This window comes from Anguilla rostrata, chromosome 13 (assembly GCF_018555375.3).
Source record: "Anguilla rostrata isolate EN2019 chromosome 13, ASM1855537v3, whole genome shotgun sequence".
Lineage (NCBI taxonomy): Eukaryota > Metazoa > Chordata > Actinopteri > Anguilliformes > Anguillidae > Anguilla > Anguilla rostrata.
The window spans coordinates 4355905-4375447 of NC_057945.1; the positions used below are offsets into that span (position 1 = coordinate 4355905).

At 47.5% G+C, this 19543-nt stretch overlaps 1 protein-coding gene across 2 annotated transcripts in view; it reads right to left on the minus strand.

Moving 5' to 3' along the window:
* col2a1b (collagen, type II, alpha 1b) overlaps window positions 1–19543 on the minus strand; it is a 79988-nt gene that overhangs the window by 19114 nt on the left and 41331 nt on the right. For both annotated transcript variants that reach the window (XM_064304373.1, XM_064304372.1), the window contains 17 exons: window positions 18995–19048; window positions 18249–18356; window positions 17251–17304; window positions 15180–15278; window positions 14305–14358; window positions 12843–12941; window positions 11890–11943; window positions 10686–10739; window positions 9667–9720; window positions 7985–8038; window positions 5692–5736; window positions 5502–5600; window positions 3308–3415; window positions 1567–1620; window positions 782–835; window positions 610–663; window positions 443–496 (listed from right to left, as the gene is read on the minus strand). In XM_064304373.1, coding sequence (XP_064160443.1) covers window positions 443–496; window positions 610–663; window positions 782–835; window positions 1567–1620; window positions 3308–3415; window positions 5502–5600; window positions 5692–5736; window positions 7985–8038; window positions 9667–9720; window positions 10686–10739; window positions 11890–11943; window positions 12843–12941; window positions 14305–14358; window positions 15180–15278; window positions 17251–17304; window positions 18249–18356; window positions 18995–19048 — 1152 coding nt within the window. The remainder of the gene's footprint in view (window positions 1–442; window positions 497–609; window positions 664–781; window positions 836–1566; window positions 1621–3307; window positions 3416–5501; window positions 5601–5691; window positions 5737–7984; window positions 8039–9666; window positions 9721–10685; window positions 10740–11889; window positions 11944–12842; window positions 12942–14304; window positions 14359–15179; window positions 15279–17250; window positions 17305–18248; window positions 18357–18994; window positions 19049–19543) is intronic.

The window sequence follows — 19543 nt, forward strand, 5'->3', positions numbered from 1 at the left end:
CAGCACGTCCTGCGCCAGTACCAGCACGTCCTGCGCCCAGTACCAGCACGTCCTGCGCCGGTACCAGCATGTCCTGCGCCAGTACCAACCCGTCCAGCGCCAGTACCAGCCCGTCCTGCGTCAGTACCAGCACGTCCTGCGTCAGTACCAGCACGTCCTGCGTCAGTACCGGCACGTCCTGCGTCAGTACCGGCACGTCCTGCGTCAGTACCAGCATGTCCGCAAACAGCGGGTAAAGGAGCGGTGTCTCTCCAGCCATCGCTCTCCCACTCCGACCATCGATAAAGATTGACGGGCATGGTCTGAGACCGATTCGATTACCATCCTCAGGCCATGCGTTATTGGTTATCGGCTAGACCTTTGCTGTCCTAACGACGAGAACATTCTGATTACACGCGTGTGACCTCGCGTCCTTAAAAGGGTCGATGAGCGAGGTACTTACAGGGGGGCCGGCGAAGCCTGCAGGCCCGGGGGGTCCGGTCTCTCCGCGGTCACCCTGAAAACGACCGCAGACAGAACATTCACTCCGCGTGTGCGTGTGTGTGCGTGCGTGCGTGCGTGTGTGTGTGTGTGTGTGTGTGTGTGTGAGAGAGTGTGTGTGTGACTTACGGGACCACCACGGGTACCAGCAGCTCCAGGGGGCCCTGAAGGGCCAGACTCTCCCTGGGGAGGGAGAGGAGAGAGAGAGGGAAGAGAGAGGAGAGAGGGATTACTCATCCTGCCAATGACAGACACTCAGACCTGTCCCAAACTGAGCCTCATAAAAAGGAGTCATTCTTACCTTCTCCCCATTAGGACCAGACGGGCCTGGAGGGCCAATGGGACCAGTCAAACCCTGGAGGGGCAGAGAAAGGACTGTCCATCATTACAGTCAGATATCTGCACACATCTCTCACAAACTTAACCAATATCTGCATACATCCATCACAAACATAACCAATATCTACACACATCTCTCACAAACATAACCAATTTTTACACACATCTCTCACAAACATAACCAATATCTATACACATCTCTCTCATGGTCAATACCTGCACACATTTTGCTCAAACGTAGGATAAATATACACACATATACATTGCTCAGGCCAACCAGCCATTAATGCTCAATCTGAAAAAAAACAAACGTCATTTCAGTTTCTAAGAGTCCGGTTTTAGCACCTGCATGAATTGAAAAATATGGCTGAATTAAAATCAATATGAAGACGCACATTTTGCTCTGTGTGATCTATGAGCTTGTGTAAGTAATGCAAAGTCTGCTTTCCCTTGAGTCCAGATTTAAAGATGAGACGGATTTCCTCGATGGACTCAAAACTGTTATTACGGAAGCAGCCGTTTATATTCATTCATTGACTGTTGCTTAGATGCGGACCGTGTAATCGGTAATCATTAGCATTCTGTTTTAAATGAAAACATGCTGATCTCCTGTCGCTTGCTGTTGCGGTTTATGCACTGGTTGCAGAGGGACAGGGAGCGAGTAGTTAGGGGAGGGAAGGGTCATGTGACAGAACGCAGCTGTGACGAGGACGCGGCGGAGGCGGGGCGGGGCGGGGCGATACTCACTCGGGAGCCGTCTTTGCCGGGAGCGCCCTCTGGTCCTTTCTCGCCGTTGTCACCCTGCGGACGGGAGGCAGTACCCCAATTAATCAAACCCCGCTTATACAGGGACAGTACCCCAATTAATCAAACCCCGCTTATACAGGGACAGTACCCCAATTAATCAAACCCCGCTTATACAGGGACAGTACCCCAATTAATCAAACCCCGCTTATACAGGGACAGTACCCCAATTAATCAAACCCTGCTTATACAGGGACAGTACCCCAATTAATCAAACCCCATTTATACAGGGACAGCACCCCAATTAATCAAACCTCAATTACACAGGGACAGTACCCCAATTAATCAAACCCCACTCATACAGGGACAGTACCCCAATTAATCAAACCCTGCTTATATGGGGACAGTACCCCAATTATACAGGGACAGTACCCAAATTAATCAAACCCCGCTTATACAGGGACAGTACCCCAATTAATCAAACCCCATTTATACAGGGACAGCACCCCAATTAATCAAACCTCAATTACACAGGGACAGTACCCCAATTAATCAAACCCCATTATACAGGGACAGTACCCCAATTAATCAAACCCCTTGGGACAGTATTACAGGGACAGTACCCAATTAATCAAACCTCATACAGGGACAGTACCCAATTAATAAACCTGCTATAGGACAGTACCCCAATTGATCAAACCCCAATTATACAGGGACAGCACCCCAATTAATCAAACCCCAATTATACAGGGACAGTACCCCTATTAATCAAACCCCAATTATACAGGGACAGTACTCCAATTAATCAAACCTTGCGTATACAGGGACAGTATCCCAATTAATCAAACCTTGCTTATACAGGGACAGTACCCCAATTGATCAAACCCCAATTATACAGGGACAGTACCCAAATTAATCAAACCCCAATTATACAGGGACAGTACCCCAATTAATCAAACCCTGCTTATACAGGGACAGTACCCCAATAAATCAAACCCAGCTATACAGGGACAGTACCCCAAATTAATCAAACCCCGCTTATACAGGGACAGTACCCCAATTAATCAAACCCTGCTTTTACAGGGACAGGACCCCAATTAACCAAACCCCGCTTATACAGGGACGGTACCCCAATTAATCAAACCCCGCTTTTACAGGGACAGTAGCCCAATTAACCAAACCCCGCTTTTACAGGTACAGTACTCCAATTAATCAAACCCTGCTTACACAGGGACAGTACCCCAATTAATCAAACCCTGCTTTTAAAGGGACAGTACCCCAATTAATGTGTGTAAAATAGCCCCACCCATCTGCTATCACAATGGGACACCAGAGTTGGCCATTTGAATATTTGAGTATCACATGTGTAATTTTGGGGAATGGCACTTTAAACACTAAGAGGGGAAAAAGAGTAAGACAGAAGCTGTTTGGGGGCTGTTTGAGAGTATGAGTGAGAGTATCTGAGAGTATGAGTGCTGATCTGTGGCCAGTTTTCCCCAGTTCACATCCTGACCTCGTCCATTACGGACTGATCCCAGGTCAGTGGGATGAATGGAGGTGAACACAGGCTGATCTGATCTGTGTCAGAGGGGAACGGGCGAGAGTCGAGTGCCAGCTAAGTGGGTGTGCCAGCCCAGCGGGTGTGCCAGTCCAGTGTGTGTGCCAGCCCAGCGGGAGCAGCGGTCGGCCTCAGGGGGGGTGCCACATTCCGACTCGCGGGGGGGGTGGTGCAAAGGGTACTCACTCTGTCGCCTTTGGGTCCTGGGATTCCGGAAGCTCCCCTCTCACCGGGCATCCCCTGCAGGCCGGGGGGGCCCTGGGCACCGGGGCCGCCCCCGGGGCCGATGGCACCCTGCGAGAGAACCGAAGTCATCAGCCATTTAACTGCAGGAGGAGCAGACAGAGCACCCTCCCCTTCTGAGAGAACTACAAACACCAGCATGCACCCCACTTCCTCATGTAGTCATGAGTGGCAAGCACTGCGTTCAAAACAACTCAGAATTAGTAAAAAAAAAACAAGATCCGACTTGTGAAAAAACCATAATTCCGTGGAACTCTGAATTATAGTTTGGATACTCGGGCAATCTCCTCTGTGGACATGCCATATTAATAAAGGCATTTTTATATTTATACTAGAGAAGAGTGCCTTCGTTTCTTTTTTGCTATCAATCCATGAAGAGCCGTTGGGACTTTCAGTTTGACGTGGTCACTAGATCCCATTTACTGTTCACCCTGCTTAAAACCTTCACCAGTCTTCCCACAAAAAAAAAAACAAAAAAAAAAAAAACAGTTTGGAAAATATCTGTATGCGAAGTAGATGGTAGTTAAACCATGTTATAGCTATATTATTGCAGTACATTTTATGAAATGGAAATGTGTTTTATTTGAATGAACATAAGTTGATGTACTGGAAATGCATTTCATATGTTGTATGAGTTTAACTGGAGGACTGAAATGCTCAGTGTCCGTCTGGGTTTTTATAGAACCCCGGTGTGATCTGCTCTGAAAAGCAGAAAGAGAGAGAGATCGCTGTGAAAATCATTCTGTTTCCTTTCAACAACAGCGCTGAAAAAAGGCAGCACTCCTATATTTAACCCCCTAACTGGGTATGAAGCTTTATGTGATGAGCTACCAGCTGCCATGTTTTTGGGACGGGGGACACGTGATTCTGCTGTATTAGTTTTATTTACTACATCTATTTCAGTGAGCTGAAATAGACACAATGGTGCTGCTGCACTTAATTGGGATCCACACAGAGTTTATAATTTCTGCCTAGAACCATCTGTCATCACTGGAAAAAAATCGATATTTTTTCAACAACCACTGTGGTATTTTTCCCAATAATTTACAGATAATCAGGTGTGTATTATTTTTAATACAAAGATTTATGAGTGTGTGGAGGCGCCTGTCAGGCACTGTAATGGGGCAGGGGGGCCAGGTGTGTAAGTTCAGACTCGATGCCCTCCTGGATCCTCTATAGACTTTAGGTCATGATGAGCCTTAAATGGGCAGAATGGCCTGTTCTCCTCATCATGCACTCTTATGTTCTTATATTCTAGATGGACTGAATGGCTGACTGGGACTGGGCCAGTGGGGTTGACTGGGACTGGGCCAGTGGAGCTGACTGGGACAGGGCCAGTGGGGATGACTGGGACAGGGCCAGTGGGGATGACTGGGACAGGGCCAGTGGGGCTGACTGGGACAGGGCCAGTGGGGATGACTGGGACAGGGCCAGTGGAGCTGACTGAGACAGGGCCAGTGGGGATGACTGGGACAGGGCCAGTGGGGTTGACTGGGACAGGGCCAGTGGGGTTGACTGGGACAGGGCCAGTGGGGCTGACTGGGACAGGGCCAGTGGGGCTAACTGGGACAGGGCCAATGGGCCTAACTGGGACCAGGCCAGGGTGCTGTAATGCACAGTTAAATGGAAGAGCCATTAGCTCAGCGTGTGGAAGAGTGGATAATCTAATATCTGTTTCACTGGCCCGTACAGCACCCAGAGGATATGCTTAAAGGGTGGTGCCGGGTGCCAGGATAGCGCTGTGCATTTCTGATAATAAAAACTTTCCGGTACATTCTCCCGTGTCGCTGACAGATTCACGGTCCATTGGCGGCCTGTTGCATTTCAATTCAGTCAACTTCAATTCATTTCATCCTCATCAAACACCATGAATCTTTCTTATAATGATGAATTGAATTTTAATGGATTTCCTGACTTGGCTGATTTGAAATGCAAATAACCGCAGACCTGGTGGTCTGGCACTTTGCCCTGCAGGCTCTGCGTGAGCATTCACGTTAAGAGATGAAGGCGAGCGTTTGCGGTAAGAGATGGAGGAGTTCTGCGTGAGTGTGTTCGCGGTAAGAGATGGAGGCGAGCGTTTGTGGTAAGAGATGGAGGCGAGCGTTCGCAGTAAGAGATGGAGGAGTTCTGTTCTCACCTTGGGTCCGTCAGTCCCTGGAGTTCCGGGCAGACCGCGAGGGCCCTGCAGACCCTGGGGTCCAGCGCCGCCTCTCTCTCCGGGGAAACCGCGCTCGCCCTGCAGGGTGAGGGAGGACACGACAGCGGGCGGTTATTCGGGCGCCCGATACCCAAAACTTAAAATACCACACTGAGGGGCGGAAACTCACTCTGGGACCTGTAGCACCAGCTGTTCCTGCCTCTCCTGGCACACCCTGTGAAGAGAGAGAGAGAGAGAGAGAGTTTATGATATAATTAAGTCAATATACTCAGAAAATAAGTGCGGAGTGAAAGTTGGTGACCAAAGAACAGAGTTCTTCGCACCAAAACAGGGAGTAAAGCAGAGCTCCAGCCTGAGTCCAACACTGTTCAATATTTACATCAATGAGTTAGTGGTGCTGCTGGAACAGTCTACAGCCCCGAGCCTCCTCCTACACGACACAGAAGTAAAATTCTTACTCTACACAGATGATCTGGTTCACCTGTCACCCACTGAAGAAGGGTCACAGCAGAACTTGGCTCTGCTGGAGGATTTCTGTCAGAACTGGGCCCTGACAGTGAACTTAAAAAAGACCAAAATAATAATCTTTCAAAAAAAAAAAAGCCAGATGTCAGGAAAACAGGTTCAAATTTTATCTAGGCATCACTGGCTTAGAACACCCTGAATTACCCCTACTTTAGTCTGATAATTATAGCACCAGGGAGCTTTAGCATGGCAGTGAATGCATTAAAAGAAAAAGCTCAAAGAGCACTCTATGCCATAAAAAGAAAACTTTGTTATACAAATTAAAATCTGGTTAAAAGTCTTTGATAGTGTTATCCAGCCCATTGCGCTGTATGGTATGGGGTCCACTCAGCCAGCAGTACTATTCGAAATGGGACAAACATCCAAAAGAGACCCTGTATGTAGAATGTAAATGTAAAAACATTCTGCACGTACAAACACCCAATTCATGCAGTACAGAATTAGGCCAGTATCCATTAATGATTCATATCTTAAAAAGAGCATTAAAATTCTGGACGCACCTTAATTCAAGCCCTGAAGACACATTACAATTTAAGGCAATGAAAGCCCAAGAGGCCAGTCATGAAAAGAGCCCTCTCAGTCAGCTGGTAATGGAGCTGACTAACCCATTAACCCAACTAACACAAAACACAGACCAGCTTCATACCAACACTGCTTACCAGAGTAAACCAAGTTATAAAACAGACCAAAATCTCCTATCTGGAATATTGGGATTAAGTAACCAAAACACAAAACAAACTTGATTGCTATAGGACCCTAAAAAGAGAATACACATTAGCTGAGTATCTCTTCTATGTTAGAGATACAAAGCAGAGGCAGATCTTGAGTACAGGCTCAGTGACCACACCCTTGCAATTGAAAAAGACAGACACCGGAATACATGGTTACCAAAAGAAGAATGTATATGTGGTCACTGTAAGACAGGAGAGGTGGAAACAGAGATGCACTTTCTCCTACATTGTACAAAAAAAAGTTATCTCCGATTAAAAAAAACTTCAACTCACAAACAAATGAAAATAAATTACAAATCCTGCTAGGAGAAGGGCCAACACTATTATTATTATTATCATAGTGTTTGTTGTTGTTATATATAACAATATGTTAGATGTTGTTATAAGATACAATAATTGTTCTGTCAATTTATGTTCATGCTCTTTTCATATTTCTACACTGTATGTATGCTTTGGCAATAATTACAAATGTCATGCCAATAAAGCATTTTTCTATTTGAATTTGAATTTGAGAGCGAGAGAGAGAGAGAGACAGAGAGAGACACAGAGACAAAAAGAGAGATAGAGACAGACAGAGAGATTGTGCTAGATATTCGATATTCAAGCGCATAGCTCAATTGGCCTCCATATGTCGGCAAAAGTAGTGATTGATTATAGCTCTGTCGATGCCGCTGGTCATTGCCCTTCTTTTTTTAAACCTCGGCATTGGATGGGGCAAGGCATCGATATCTGCCCCCGTCTTCTGACCACGCTCATTCCTCATCACTTATAGATTATACACACAGCCGGACCTCTAAGATCCTCCACTGAGCTGCCGCCCCACTGACTGCTCAGCTGATCACACGGTGTGTGACAGGCGGGCAGGAGGGCGTGATTGGATGGGGGATGCCATAGGCCATTTGTGATTGGTCGTGACTGACCGTGGGGAGCGCAGGAGTGAACTGCATGACTGGTCAGGACGTTGGTTTTTAAAAATAATGCAGAACAAACACTGATCTATTTTTGCATGAGTGTGTGTGTGAGTGAGTGTGTATGCGTGTGTGTGTGTATATCTGTGTGTGTGAGTCAGTGTGTAAGCGTATGTGTCAGTATGTGTGCGTGCATGTGAGTGTGTGTGTGTGTATGTGTGTAAGAGTGTGTGTGTGTGTGTTCGTGCATGCGTGTGTGTGTGTGTGTGTGTGTCTGACGGCCGTAGGCAACACTCACCTGATCACCGGGCTTGCCTCCTTCACCTGGAGGACCTGGGGGTCCAGGTAGACCCTGCAGAGAGGGACAGAGAGAGAGGGGGTTAAAAAATCACACACACACACACTTGCGCACACACATACTCACACACACACATGCACACGAGCATGCACACACACGCTCACAAACACATGCGCACAAACACACACACATAAACACACATGCACATGCGCATGCACACAGAAGCTCACACACATGCACATGCACACACACGCTCACACACACACACACACATGCACATGCACACACATGCTCACACACACACACACACACATACACACACACACACACACATTTAATAATAGTCATATTTAATAACTGTGAGTAAAGCAATAATATACTCCTATATCTTATAAAATTTAGAAATTATGTTTATCAGCAGTGGATGGGGGGTGTTTATAAGAGTGGGGAATAAAAACTGGAAAGTGTTTTTTTTGTGGGGGTGACTGTAATAGGCACTTTCCGGGTAGGGGGTGACTGTAATAGGTACTTTCCGAGTGGGGGCGACTGTAATAGGTACTTTCCGGGTGGGGCCTGACGGTAATGGGTACTTGCCGGGTGGGGGTGACTGTAATAGGCACTTTCCGGTAGGGGGTGACTGTAATGGGTACTTTCCAGGTAGGGGGTGACTGTAATGGTATTTGCCGGGGGGGGGTAAGTGTAATAGGTACTTGCCAGATAGGGGGGAGGATGACTGTAATGGGTACTTGCCGGGTGGGGGGGTAAGTGTAATGCGTACTTGCTGGGTTGGTGGGGGCAGGGTGACTGTAATGGTATTTGCCAGGTGGGGGTGACTGTAATAGGTGCTTGCCGGGTGGGGTGGGGGGGTTGACTGTAATGGTACTTGCCAGGTAAGGCTGACTGTAATAGGTACTTGCCGGGTGGGGGGGTGACTGTAATGGGTATTTGCCGGATGGGGAGTGACTGTAATGGGTACTTGCCGGGTGGGGTGGGGGGGTTGACTGTAATGGTACTTGCCAGGTAAGGGTGACTGTAATGGTACTTGCCAGGTAAGAATGACTGTAATGGGTACTTGCCAGGTAAGGGTGACTGTAATGGGTACTTGCTGGATGGGGGGTTGTAATAAGCTCTGCATGTGGGTCCTGAGAGGGCATATATCTGAACTCTAAGAGACTGATGGCCTATAAAAATACAGTCATATGACCCAGAAGCGAAAGGAGGTGTTGAGAGGATGACCTGTGTCACTCTGTGCTCTGTGAAGGATATTTAGGGGTGATCTGAGTCTCCGCTCTGTGAGGGATATTTAGGAGTGACTTGAGTCTCCGCTCTGTGAGGGATATTTAGGGGTGACCTGAGTCCCTCTGTGTTCTGTGAGGGATATTTAGGGGTGACCTGAGTCTCTCTGTGTTCTGTGAGGGATATTTAGGGGTGACCTGAGTCACTCTGTGCTCTGTGAGGGATATTTAGGGGTGACCTGAGTCCCTCTGTGTTCTGTGAAGGATATTTAGGGGTGATCTGTGTCTCCGCTCTTTGAGGGATATTTATGGGTGACCTGAGTCTCTCTGTGTTCTGTGAGGGATATTTAGGGGTGACCTGAGTCCCTCTGTGTTCTGTGAGGGATATTTAGGGGTGACCTGTGTCTCTGCTCTGTGAAGGATATTTAGTGGAAAGTGGAAACTCACCTGGAAGCCGGAGGGTCCGGGCTGTCCCTGCTCTCCTCTCTCTCCCGCGGGGCCCTGTGGGTGATGGAAACAAGATTCGGTGACCATGGCGACCGTGGTGACCGTGGCGACCGTGGCGACCATGGCGACTGTGGCGCACGCTCTGAAGCATCACCGCCACTAACGCCATCTCACAGCATCAGCCACCTGCCCTACTGGGGCCACGGCGACTATTTCTGAGATAACCACAGTGCGATCATCCGTTACCCTGTCAATACATTTAAAATGATACTGCTCAATCAAGCGCCTCACTTAATCTCAATCTCAGTGGGACTGTGCGGAATGTGTTGGCATAGCAATGAGCCACAGTGACATGGAGCAAAAACCTGGGAGACGCAGAGAGTGTTGTTATTAAACAATAGCTCAGGGCCATGGGCATAGGTCAACTAAAAAACTGCTTCTAACTCTTTAACCAGGACAGCAAGGAGAAATCAGAAGAATTAATTACTTTAATTTCACTGCTTTGCTCAATAATAAAGACTCAATGATGGCGGTTTTGGACGTGGTTAGCCCTGCAGGTTTTAAACTATGATGCTAAACCAACAGCCGGGTTGAGCTGTTGGCTAGCGGTGGGTTTGCAACCACCCAACCTGTACTGTGAGAGAAACTATGGTCTGCCACCCGATCAGGGAAACTGCTGAATCAGCTAAAGATTGATTACGTTACATTACATTTATTTAGCAGACGCTTTTATCCACAGCGAAGTACAAAAGTGCATATCATGGTCATTGGACAACTACAAAACACAAGTTCAGTAAGGTACATTACTAATTTCTAACAGCTAAGAACACAGTTCAGTTCACACAGTGAACATTATTCTGACCTAACTTATGCTAAGCCAAACTAGGGAATGATGGAAATGAAGAGAAAGTTGAGAAGTGCAGATCGTCCTGGCCCCCGGGGTGGAGGGGGGGCCAGGGTGGAAGGGTGGGTGGAGGCGGGGGTGAGGGGGGGGTGGGGGCGGGCGTAGAGAGACTTACGGCAGGTCCAGGGGGTCCGCCAGCACCGGTCTCCCCATCTTTACCGGGCAAACCCTGCAGAGAGAGAGGCACAGACCCGTCAGACCCGGCGAGGAGGGGGAGGGAGTCTGCCGCGGTTACCGCTGAGCGCTAGGCTACGCTAGCACGGCTCCGGCAGCCGCGATTACCGCTGAGCGCTAGGCTACGCTAGCACGGCTCCGGCAGCCGCGGTTACCGCTGAGCGCTAGGCTACGCTAGCACGGCTCCGGCAGCGCGTTTACCGCTGAGCGCTAGGCTCACGCCAGCACAACCCGGCAAGACGGCGAACCGCTGAGCGCTAGGCTAGCAGGCGAGGGCTCGGCCGCGTTACCGCTGAGCGCTAGGCTACGCTAGCACGGCTCCGGCAGCCGCGCTTACCGCTGAGCGCTAGGCTACGCTAGCACGGCTCCGGCAGCTGCGATTACCGCTGAGCGCTAGGCTACGCTAGCACGGCTCCGGCAGCCGCGATTACCGCTGAGCGCTAGGCTACGCTAGCACAGCTCCGGCAGCCGCGGTTACCGCTGAGCGCTAGGCTGCGCTAGCACGGCCCCGGCAGCCGCGATTACCGCTGAGCGCTAGGCTGCGCTAGCACGGCTCCGGCAGCCGCGGTTACCGCTGAGCGCTAGGCTACGCTAGCACGGCTCCGGCAGCCGCGGTTACCGCTGAGCGCTAGGCTGCGCTAGCACGGCTCCGGCAGCCGCGGTTACCGCTGAGCGCTAGGCTACGCTAGCACGGCTCCGGCAGCCGCGCTTACCGCTGAGCGCTAGGCTACGCTAGCACGGCTCCCGCGCGTTCGGCTCCATTAGAAACCCGCTGCTTGATCAGCGGCAGCACGAGCGTCCTAAGAGCGGGCTGATGAACCGCTTCGCTTCTGTACCTGGCCCCGATGTTTAGTGCTTGACCTTCGCTGTCCGTATAGGCTAATGACGCCCCTCATCCCTCCCTCAAGAAAACCTGATTCAGACAGCGGCACAATCACTTCACTTTGGGGAACGTAAGGACGTGGGGAATCCTCCTGGTAACGGTGCAGGTTTCTGCTGTATTTTCTGAAGGAGACGGGCAGGAGATATCAGCCAGGCTGCGACTGGCCAGTGGGGAACGGTCCATTTTCCTGATAACCCCAGACGCGCGGGAAAAGGACTCGCTAAACGCTCAGAGAAAGAAGCGATGCTGCGGGAGGACTTACTCTCAGACCTGGAGCTCCAGCCAGTCCCTTCTCTCCTGGTTTGCCAGCCTCGCCCTGGATGGAAACACACAGAGACAGCATTACAACTCATCCACACAGCATTACAACTGATCCACAGACCCAACATTACAACTGATCCACAGAGACAGCTTTACAACTAATCCACAGAGACAGCTTTATAACTAATCCACAGAGACAGCATTATAACTCATACACAGAGACAGCTTTATAACTAATCCACAGAGACAGCATTATAACTCATACACAGAGACAGCTTTATAACTAATCCACAGATACAGCTGTATAACTAATCCACAGAGACAGCTTTATAACTAATACACAGACACCTTTATAACTCATCCAGAGACAGCTTTATAACTAATCCACAGAGACAGCTGTATAACTAATCCACAGAGACAGCTGTATAACTGATCCACAGAGACAGCTTTATAACTAATCCACAGAGACAGCTTTATAACTAATCCACAGAGACAGCATTATAACTCATACACAGAGACAGCTTTATAACTAATCCACAGAGACAGCTGTATAACTAATCCACAGAGACAGCTTTATAACTAATCCACAGAGACAGCTTTATAACTCATCCACAGAGACAGCTTTATAACTAATCCACAGAGACAGCTTTATAACTAATCCACAGAGACAGCTTTATAACTAATCCACAGAGACAGCTTTATAACTCATCCACAGAGACAGCTTTATAACTAATCCACAGAGACAGCTTTATAACTAATCCACAGAGACAGCTTTATAACTAATCCACAGAGACAGCTTTATAACTGATCCACAGAGACAGCTTTATAACTAATCCACAGAGACAGCTTTATAACTCATCCACAGAGACAGCTTTATAACTCATCCACAGAGACAGCTTTATAACTAATCCACAGAGACAGCTTTTTTATTCTTTTAAAGAAAAGCGAGCTCACCGAGCCACCCTTGGGGCCTGGGAAGCCCATCACGCCAGGCTGCCCGCGGGTTCCCTGTGGCCCCGGGGGACCGGGCCGACCGTCCTCTCCAGCAGCACCCTGCAGGGACAGAGAGAGAGAGGGAGAGAGGGATAGGGATGGAGAGAGAGAGGGATAGGGATGGAGGGAGAGAGGGATAGTGATGAAGGGAAAGAGGGATAGGGGTGGAGAGAGGGACAGAGACAGAGAGAGGGGGATAGGGATGAAGGGAGAGAGGGATAGGGACGGAGAGAGAGAGGGATAGGGATGGAGGGAGAGAGGGATAGAGACAGAGGGAAAGGGGGATAGGGATGGAGGAATAGAGGGTTAGAGGGATAGGGACGGAGGGAAAGAGGGATAGGGATGGAGGGAGAGAGGGATAGGGATGGAGAGAGAGAGGGATAGGGACGGAGGGAGAGAGGGATAGTGATGAAGGGAAAGAGGGATGGGGTGGAGAGAGGGACAGAGACACAGAGAGGGGGATAGGGATGGCGGGAGAGAGGGATAGGGATGGAGGGAGAGAGGGATAAGGACGGAGAGAGAGAGGGATAGGGATGGAGGGAGAGCGGGTCATAAGGATAGGGATGGAGGGAGAGAGGGATAGAGACAGAGGGAAAGGGGGATAGGGATGGAGGAATAGAGGGTCAGAGGGATAGGGACGGAGGGAAAGAGGGATAGGGATGGAGGGAGAGAGGGATAGGGACGGAGGGAGAGAGGGATAGGGACGGAGGGAAAGCGTTTGGGTCCGTTAGTCAGAACTGAACCCTTTCATGTGCCAGCATGTGAACAGCCCTGCCGTAAGGGGCGGGGCACGGAATTTACTAGACCCCAGACATATCTTCTTTTTACGAAGAAGTCATTTGACATTTCACAGTGGTTGTACAGCAGTACCGTACGTGTAAACAAACATGCACAAGAAAATATCCAGTGTAACTTCAATTCTAACGGAGCATGTACGAGTCTAACAGGGACCATACGCACACTGTTAGAACTGATTTAACACTTATTTGAATATTTTACAGAGCAATTCAAAGATATAAGCTAGACCACTGGCACAGGCACGGCCTTTGGGTAAACTTATTTTACATTGGCCAGTGTTGAATAATTGATGCAGGATCCACCCTGGAGATATTGTTAGCTAGCATCTGTCAGTGCATGCATACAGAGTGCTTGCCTCTGTGCTACGCATAGCAATCATCCAGACGTGCTGTGTGTGGTGGTCAAATGTCAGCCCTCTACTAATAATGATTTCAGAATATTTATGACAGCAACGCATCCTAAACAATTTGCAGGGCTCATGTAGCATCACTTCTGAACAGGTACAATTACAGGAAATAAGTGACTTATTCATCTAACTGGTCTAAATTTGAGTTTGCATGAGCCAGTAGTGCACGGCACTGCCGGAAACAGACCAGAGGAAGGAGCACAGGAGAGCCATACTTACAGATGGACCGACTTTCCCTTGAGGACCAGCATCACCAGGGCGACCAGTAAGACCCTGTTTAGAGAATGCAGAGAGAGAGAACGATCTGATTGGTTAAGAATGTTACCCCGTTAAAGCAGTGCAAAGCAAAAAGAACTGCAATGAAGCAGAAGTGCAGCTTACTTCCTGAAGAAAGAGAGAGAGAGAGACACAAACAACAGAGGAAAGAAAGAGATAAACATAACAGAGGAAAGACAGAGAGAGACACACAACAGAGGAAAGAGAGAGACACACAACAGAGGAAGAGAGAGAGAAACACAACAGAGGAACGAGAGAGAGAGAGAAACACAACAGAGAGGGAACAGACAGAAAACACAACAAAGAGAACAGAGAGAAAAACTGAACCAGAATCATGACGAGGGCACTGAACCAGAGAATAAAGTGAATTACTAAGACTGTGTTTGCGGTGCTGCAGTTATCAACACTGGGAGTGTTTCTTATATTGCTGCATGCACAATATTTATTGTGTTGTGGCTCTACGTTGGTAGAGTTAGGCTCTATTAGAACTTCAGCAATGCTACAGGTGTACTCAGGTGTATCTCAGGTATAAGACCTATGCAACTGCTGCTCAGATAACACATGGATGCACTTACGTTACATGTAGAGTCATGTAATGTCATGAATGTAATGCAATGCAATGAATTTAACACAATGTATTGCAGTGCAAAGTAATGTAATGCAATGTAATGAATGTAGCGTAATGTAATAAATGCAATGAGATGTATTGTAGCACAATGTAATGTAATGAATGTAATGTGATGTAATGCCGTCCAATGTAATGCAATGTAATGAATATAGTGTAATGGGACATCAGTGAAGGTACGAAAGTGACTTACTCTTGCACCTGGCAGACCAGGCTCTCCAGGGCGTCCTGGGTCACCGTTGGCTCCCTTGGGCCCAGACACACCTGAGGGGCCACGCTCACCTGGAGCCCCCTGAGGGAGAAGCCAGAGAGGAAGAGGGGTCAGACTCATCACCATCATCATCATCATCATGGTCCTCATGATCATCAACATCATCCTCATGTTATTGGTCATCACGATCACTTTCATCATCATAATCATTATCAACATCACAGTCATCATCAGCAACATCATCATCACCATGGTCTTCATGATCACCCTCAAAACCATCATCATCATAATCATGATCATCCTCATGTTATTGGTCATCACGATCACTTTCATCATCATAATCATTATCAACATCACAGTCATCATCAGGATCATCATCATCATCATCATCATCATCATCATCGTTATCATCATCATCATCAAAAAGTCAAGATCATTGTCAGTTATACTTATTGTGGTCAACATCGTCGCCATCATCATCACGCATAACGCAAGGATTGGATTGGCTGCTCATGTCATTCTCTCCACACAGAATTACAGGGGTGACACAGAAGTACTGCTGCCACCTGGAGTTCGGATGGGGTAATGGCGATTAGTCCTAGGGCTCCTGTGACGGTTCTAATCGCGGCAGTCTAATTTGCACGCGCGGGTCACGTTAGATCAAACGAGAGTTTTTCTTGCATCCAATTTGTCTTTTGTGCGTCTCCTCTTCCCACCTATTCACCTCGATGAGAAAGAGGGTGGGCGGTCCTTTGATATGCAAGTTGGGTCCTTTAATTGGGCCAAGCCACTCTGAGCTGAGCGACCACATCACACCGCCGAGAGTGCCGTGCACACCGCTTTGATGTCACACCCATTCACCCTCAGTTATGGTGAACGCGGGATTCTGGTCTGGAACAGGCAGAGGCTGGAAGCGTGAATAATTAACCCAAATGAACTCTCTGCATTTTCATGTGCCAAACCCCTTCCCATGGCTAACGGGGGCTTCGCTGGGTTCTGTCCTTTGATAAGATCTCATTTGATGCACCGTACTCTTTCTGCCGAGCTCAGCGCGGGATAACCCTGCTCAGAAAAACACAGAGGTGTACCGCTCCAAACTACACCATCTCTACTGCTACCTTTCAGTAGTCACACCCATTTCAGGCTTGTCGGAGAGCAAATATTCAATGTATTGTGTGTGTGGGTGTTCGAAAACACAAAAGACTGACAACTGAACTGGTTGATAGCACAGTCATCCCCTGATATCAACATCTTGAGCCAAGTAATTTGAAATGCTTAGTCAGCAGTACAATTCCTGTAGATTATGACAACATAGAAAGAAACATCTCTGTTCAGCAATATGCAGAAGCAAATTTTGCTTTTATATGATTCTAAGCCTTCATTAGTAACCTACATGACTTCTTTAAAATTCTCAGGGGATTGACTGGGACCTTTTCCAATTTATTCAGCACCAGAAGTGTTGAAAATATGCATTTGACTCAGGTTTGGTCTTGTAACACTCCAGTGTGTAATTTAAACAGTCTCCTCTCATATATTGCAAGTGCATTCTATTTATCCAATTTTTCAGGTAGAAATCTTGGTAATATGATGAAGAGTAGACAAGGTACCTGATAAGCCAGGTGAAGTTTTTGATTGGTTCGGTTAGGTTGCTGATTGGCTAGGTGATGTAGCTGATAGGCTAGGTGAGGTTTCTGACTGGCTAGGTGATTTTTCTGATTGGCTAAGTGAGGGTTTTGATTGTCTAGGTTACGTTGCAGCTTGGCTGGTTGAGGGAGCTGATAGGCTATGTAAGGTTTCTGATTGGCTAGGTGATGTTTCTGATAGGCGAGGTAAGGGTTCTGACTGACTAAGTTAGGTTGCTGATTGGCTAGGTGAGGTAGCTGATAGGCTAGGTAAGATTTCTGATTCGCTAGGTGAGGTTTCTGATTGCCTAGATGAGGTTTATGATTTGCAAGTTGATGTTTTTGATTGGCTAGGTGATGTTTCTGATTGGCTAGGTGAGACTTTCACCTGCTCATGCTCTATAGATGTAGGCACACATGGAGAGGCCTACCTTAGGACCAGCCAGACCATCCTGACCTGGGAAACCACGGTTACCGGGAGCACCCTAAAAGCAAGGTGAGAAGAGAGGAAGTGAGGTTAGAGGCGGTGAAAAGTAGTGTTCCAGTGCCCTACGGCCAAACATATGCAGCTGTGTCTGTATATTAGACTCTGCACATGGGTTTCTGTGCATAATACTAATCATGAAATTCAAGTTTCCCTCTAGTCTAAATCAGAAGAACTCCACAAAGAAGATTAGGTTTAAAAGGAGGTGCTTAAATGTCCAAAACTAATAGTCAGAGCCATTACAGAGGCTAATTGAATTAGAGCAAGGATCAGTAACTGAAAAACTTTCAAGGCTATAACATCTGCTGGTTTTAGGTGTTTCAGTGTCCTTAATTTAAGACCCGGACCGGGAAAGAAACCCTAACACTTGCAGACGCTGCGACCCTACTGTGACAAGAGTCTGACATCCAAGAGTTAGCCTGCCCACAACACTAATTAAATCTAATCATAGCATCGCTGACATTAGGGGTTTAAAGCTCTGCCCTTTAACTGAATCAGGGAAGCCTTTCTGGAATGTTCTGTAAATAATATAGCTCTAATGTTGTTCGGTAAGAGGACTGTTCAGAGCAATTCCCAGGGTCAGAGAAAACAGCAGATTTTTCCCCATTACACAGTATTCTCCAATTCAAAAGACACCTTCATTCACTTCAGGGATAAGAAGAGGAGTTATATCCCAATGACATCATCACTTCAAATGGCCAATTTGCAAATAGAGATAACAGATTTGGTTTTAACGCATAGAGTGCAGGTCATGCCAGCTATTCTGAGGGTGAGACGGAACATGCAAAACAGTGATTTATGTGGGGTAGCCCTGAACTGAAATGAGCCCCCTGCTAACCCACATTAATGGGTTAAAAGAAGCTGGTCTCCCTGTAATGCCACAGTCTACCACCAGGGGCAGTGTTTCATTAGCCTGGACCCAGCTGTGGAGGCGGTCTCACTCACTCTCTCCCCAATAGGCCCGTTGGGGCCGGCTGCACCCGGTTCTCCTCGCGGTCCTCTCTTGCCCTCTTCTCCTGCAGGCCCAGGGGCTCCTTGGGGACCAGCGGGACCCTGAGCGGGGCGTACAGAAAACACCAAAAAGCTCAGTTAACTCCACGCCCACGTTCCGTCCCGACGCAGAGCCCAGAGAAACCCAGCTGCACACAAGCATGGAGGCTGCACACAATCACCAGATTAAAATGACTGGTTCAAAATATATTTAAAAAAAATTCCATCTGAAAGTGCTTGATTATCAAACATCACCACCTGGTGGCTACAAAACAATGCTGTCTTCCACAGATAAAAGCTGTGACCAAGACACATCATCAGTTCACACCATACTATCACCCTAGACCATATTAAGTAATAGCAAGTGTAAACTAAGAGCAAAATATATGATTATGTCCATATAACTATACAAATATATAAAACACTGGAGACAAACAGCACTGTAGGATGAACATTCATCATTATACTCAACAACGACAAAATTGTGAGTCTTCCATTCATTGTTGTACCAGTGAGAAAACTGTGAAATGACTGTTAGTCATACATAATAAAGATGTCCCCCCATTCTACTTCTGACCCCCCTTTTCAATCACGGGACTGAGTCAACGTCCTGGGTCATGGTCATGTGATCACGCAGAGGGGCGGGCCTCGGGCTTAGGGGCGGGGCCGAGACATAGGGGTGGGGTTAAGGCTGTACTCACATGCTCTCCCTTAGGGCCAGCTTCACCTTTGAACCCTGGGATGCCAGGGTCACCCTACAGGAACAGGAACAGACAGGGAGACAGAGTGAGTCGAGAGAGAGAGCTAATGATTAGAGCTCAGGCAATCTGTACACTGCCTACTGTGGGGCTGAAAACTGTTTAATAACACATATTCTAATTAATTTATGAACATATAGTTTAATTTGATTCAATATGTATCATCTAATAAAGGTGACAGTATTGTAGCAACAATCATGTGATTATGCTTTTCTAAGACATGTGTTATAATGAATTTATGGACAAAAAGTTAAGAGCATTTCAGCTAAGATTCAGTAGGTATTATCTTCATATAGTGAGCACTACAGATAAGAATAGACTGCATTGGAAGAACAATTTTCTATAAATAAACACAATAATATGGACATCTTGTATAGCTGAAGATATAATATACACGATAATGTTGAAAGCATGGGGTGAATTTTACCTATAGTTCAACTACTGGTGGTAAAAAAATAACTGCATCATTTTATACAGTTCTGGTTTAATATA